The following is a 3955-nucleotide window of genomic DNA, read 5'->3' as shown; positions in this document are numbered from 1 at the left end:
AGGAGCAGCGGAGCGTCTGTGGAGGGGGCGGGACGTCTGGAGCTGAGGGAGTGCATTGCACTGATTTTGTGCAGTATTTTCTGATGGAAGGCCTTTCAGAATCTATAATGCAGGGGTATTATTATTTTTCAGTGAATGAGGTTTTAATAGGAATAGGTGGAGTACAACTTTTCTACTTCTGTTATTTGCTGTTGTTTCTCAAAAAAAAATGCATAACGATATTACAGCTTTTATTGATTTATTTCAAATTTGAAACATTGTCTAGCCTGTAAGGTAAAAAAATACAAAAAAAAAATGAACTAATTAATCGAATCGTATCGTGGTGTATTCTAGAGTATCGAAAATAATTGAATCGTTGGGTCAGGATATCGATACTGAATCGAATCGCCATGATGGATGTGATTTACACCCCTAATAGACATCTGCAATCAACAACAATTATTGAAGATTTCCAGAGGACTTCACCATTGAAATTCACCAGAGCTATAGTTAGACTGACAATGCCCATGTGCATGGCAGCTGGATGCTGGAATACATCGGGTAAAAGGGAAAAAAAATTTGATTCCACCTTTCTGATTGCTGATCCTCCACGGACGGGTTCGTCGTTGGATTGCCAACTTGAAGAGGGAGGAATCGCCATCAAACTTTTGGCCAGAGAAAAAACCTCTCAGATGAAAACACATAGGCATGGCGGGGGTGCGAGCGAAATGGAGTTCTTTCTGTAAAATTGACAGACTGAAGTAGCCATGTTTGCTCAGCCATCTCTTTGTCTAAACACGTCGTCGCCTTTTAATTTTAGGGCTTTCAGCACAAAATTACACAGATTGCCAAGGCAGCGCATTTCACTCTAATAAGCTACAAATTCCTCTTCTACTTGTTTGGCTTCCAGATAGACGAGTCCGAGTAGCGTCATCTCACTATGGAGCTGAGTCTAACATGGTTTTTAGAGGTACAGTGTGAGCAGTTATATCGCATCAGAGCGTCCTGCTGCACAATGTGAGAACAAAAATCATGAGCTGTGAACTCTTACTCTATGACAAAACAGTGAGAGCTGCAGCTGCATGCAGCTGTTAAATGAGGAACTTATGTTCCCTAAAAAGGCAGTTGCACCTCGGGGCATCCCCACCGGTTCTTTTCCTGGGAGCAAGTTATTTACTACTCTTAACTCAAACTTGGCAAAAGCATGTAAAAAGGACTATAAAACAGGAGTAAAAAGTAACAGAGTTTATTCCAGATCAAGTTGTTACAGGACAGAGAAAAAACTTGGAGCTTGCACAGCTGTGGGCTCAAAAAATCCCGTCCGCGAGCGTCCAGCAAAGATTGAGCCCCGAACAAGGTCCTCTCCTGCTTCTTGTAGCTCATGAGTCTATGTGTTGGATCATGTGGATCTTTAGCTGTCTGTATCAGAAACTGACACGCCATCCATGCCCTGACCTGTATGCATCTTGCCTCTATTCCCAAGAATTACAGATAGCTTCCCTTTATCAGACCGGCTCCAAGATGTGCCCATATCCTGTGTATCTTTAAAAGGCAAGAAGGCTGTCCTATTTAGATGGCNTTTCACTCTAATAAGCTACAAATTCCTCTTCTACTTGTTTGGCTTCCAGATAGACGAGTCCGAGTAGCGTCATCTCACTATGGAGCTGAGTCTAACATGGTTTTTAGAGGTACAGTGTGAGCAGTTAGATCGCATCAGAGCGTCCTGCTGCACAGTGTGAGAACAAACATCATGAGCTGTGAACTCTTACTCTATGACAAAACAGTGAGAGCTGCAGCTGCATGCAGCTGTTAAATGAGGAACTTATGTTCCCTAAAAAGGCAGTTGCACCTCGGGGCATCCCCACCGGTTCTTTTCCTGGGAGCAAGTTATTTACTACTCTTAACTCAAACTTGGCAAAAGCATGTAAAAAGGACTATAAAACAGGAGTAAAAAGTAACAGAGTTTATTCCAGATCAAGTTGTTACAGGACAGAGAAAAAACTTGGAGCTTGCACAGCTGTGGGCTCAAAAAATCCCGTCCGCGAGCGTCCAGCAAAGATTGAGCCCCGAACAAGGTCCTCTCCTGCTTCTTGTAGCTCATGAGTCTATGTGTTGGATCATGTGGATCTTTAGCTGTCTGTATCAGAAACTGACACGCCATCCATGCCCTGACCTGTATGCATCTTGCCTCTATTCCCAAGAATTACAGATAGCTTCCCTTTATCAGACCGGCTCCAAGATGTGCCCATATCCTGTGTATCTTTAAAAGGCAAGAAGGCTGTCCTATTTAGATGACCTAATTACACACAGTGACATCCACAATGTGAAGGAAGGCCTTCTACTCTCTCTAATCTGGCTAACAAAGTAACAATGCACATGATGTATAAAGAATAAACCTAACACAGCAATAGAGCTGTGCAGCAGTCGAAATAAATTGATGGTAAATAAATTTAAAAAAAGACAATTGAAATTCCTCTTCCATTTGTCAGCCAATGGTAGCAAAGGAGCGTTCAGGAAACTAACAGTATTACCAATCAGAAGAAGAAGGGGGCGGGTGCTGTTCGCGCTCACTACATGTTTGCCGGGAGCTGCAGCAACAGCTGATTTAGCGCTTTGAGGACTAAAGTTATACTCCTCGCAGCAGAGTGTCGCAGTGAGGTTGAAGCAGATACAGGGATTATGAGTAGAAATGAAACTCTGATGCATCCGCCTGACAAAATGCTTTGGCATCCAGACTGCAGCCATCAAAGGGTTAAACAAACAGGATGTGAGCTGTAGTGTTGGTGTCGCTCTGCTCGTTATGCTAGACGCACGTACGACCAAAATGTGGCGCCTGTCACAGCGTCTGTAGCGTTTATACTGAGGAAGCAGAAGCAGCCTCCTCATATCATGGAGTCATTTCTTTGCAGCAGTTTTTCCATAATCTGTTGATAGTGGTGATGTTTACGAGCTAAATCTCAGGATGTCTCTAGATGTTTACCCTCTGTTCCCTACAGGTGGAGCTGACCGTCCCCGTCAACAACGTGCACTTCGACCTGACCTCGGTCCTGTCCACCCTGGCCCAGAACGCAGTCATCATGGAGACCAGGGGCCTGACGCGGTGCCTGCTCAGCGAAACCACCACCAAGTCTGGCGAAAAGCAGACGCTTCTCAACACAGAGGGCATCAACATGCACGAGATCTTCAAGCACAGCGACGTACGTCTGCAAACTGAAACCATTTTATAAGATGTCTGCCACACTTTTCTAACGACTACTGGTGAAGCAGAAATAACATCATGTCCAACTCGGATGCTTTTTTTTCTATTCGATCTTTGATGCGTCGCGGTTTGTACTTCTAATGAAATGTGTCTTATTCCATTCAGACACATCAGAGTCTGAGAGAATGTAGGCAGCACACAGCAGCGCCATGTTTAGCACTAATCTGACTGAGTTGAGGACGGTTTCACCGCGTTATTAAACTGCTGAGCTGATGGCATCATTAGCGGAGGAGAAGGCTGGAAAAACAGCAGCTAAGCTGTTGACCGCCGCCACTAGCAAAGCGAGGCTGCTGTATAGAGCTAAACTGGCAATGACTCTGAAAATTAGCAGATTGGTGTCCTACTTGGTACCACACGTGGAAGGGGCTCAGATCAGATCTTTTTTTTTTCGGGGATTATCTCGTAATTACGAGATAAGATCTCATAATTACGAGATACTGATCTGGTAATTAAGATCTTTTCGACTTGTAGTTGAGTACGTTTTGAATATAAGTATCAGTACTCAGTATGAGATTCTATCTCAACATGGCAGATAGCTACAGAAGCGTATTGCATTCACCAAAACATAAATAAATAAATAAAACCAGACAGTTTATCTCATAATTATGAGATCAGCATCTCGTAATTATGAGATCTTATCTCAGAATTGAGGTCTTTTCTCGTAATCGAGATCTTATCTCATAATTACGAGATAAGATCTCGATTACGAGAAAAGAC

General features: G+C 43.4%; 1 protein-coding gene across 1 annotated transcript in view; it reads left to right on the top strand.

Moving 5' to 3' along the window:
• The window catches only part of polr1a (polymerase (RNA) I polypeptide A), a 45049-nt gene that overhangs the window by 35042 nt on the left and 6052 nt on the right, over positions 1-3955 (top strand). The window contains exon 34 of the mRNA XM_015389604.1: positions 2976-3176. Within this exon, the coding sequence (XP_015245090.1) occupies positions 2976-3176 (201 nt within the window). The remainder of the gene's footprint in view (positions 1-2975; positions 3177-3955) is intronic.

This window comes from Cyprinodon variegatus, unplaced genomic scaffold (genome assembly GCF_000732505.1).
Source record: "Cyprinodon variegatus isolate N-32 unplaced genomic scaffold, C_variegatus-1.0 Scaffold467, whole genome shotgun sequence".
In the NCBI taxonomy this organism is placed as follows: Eukaryota; Metazoa; Chordata; class Actinopteri; order Cyprinodontiformes; family Cyprinodontidae; genus Cyprinodon; species Cyprinodon variegatus.
This window is presented reverse-complemented; position numbering and strand designations above follow the sequence as displayed.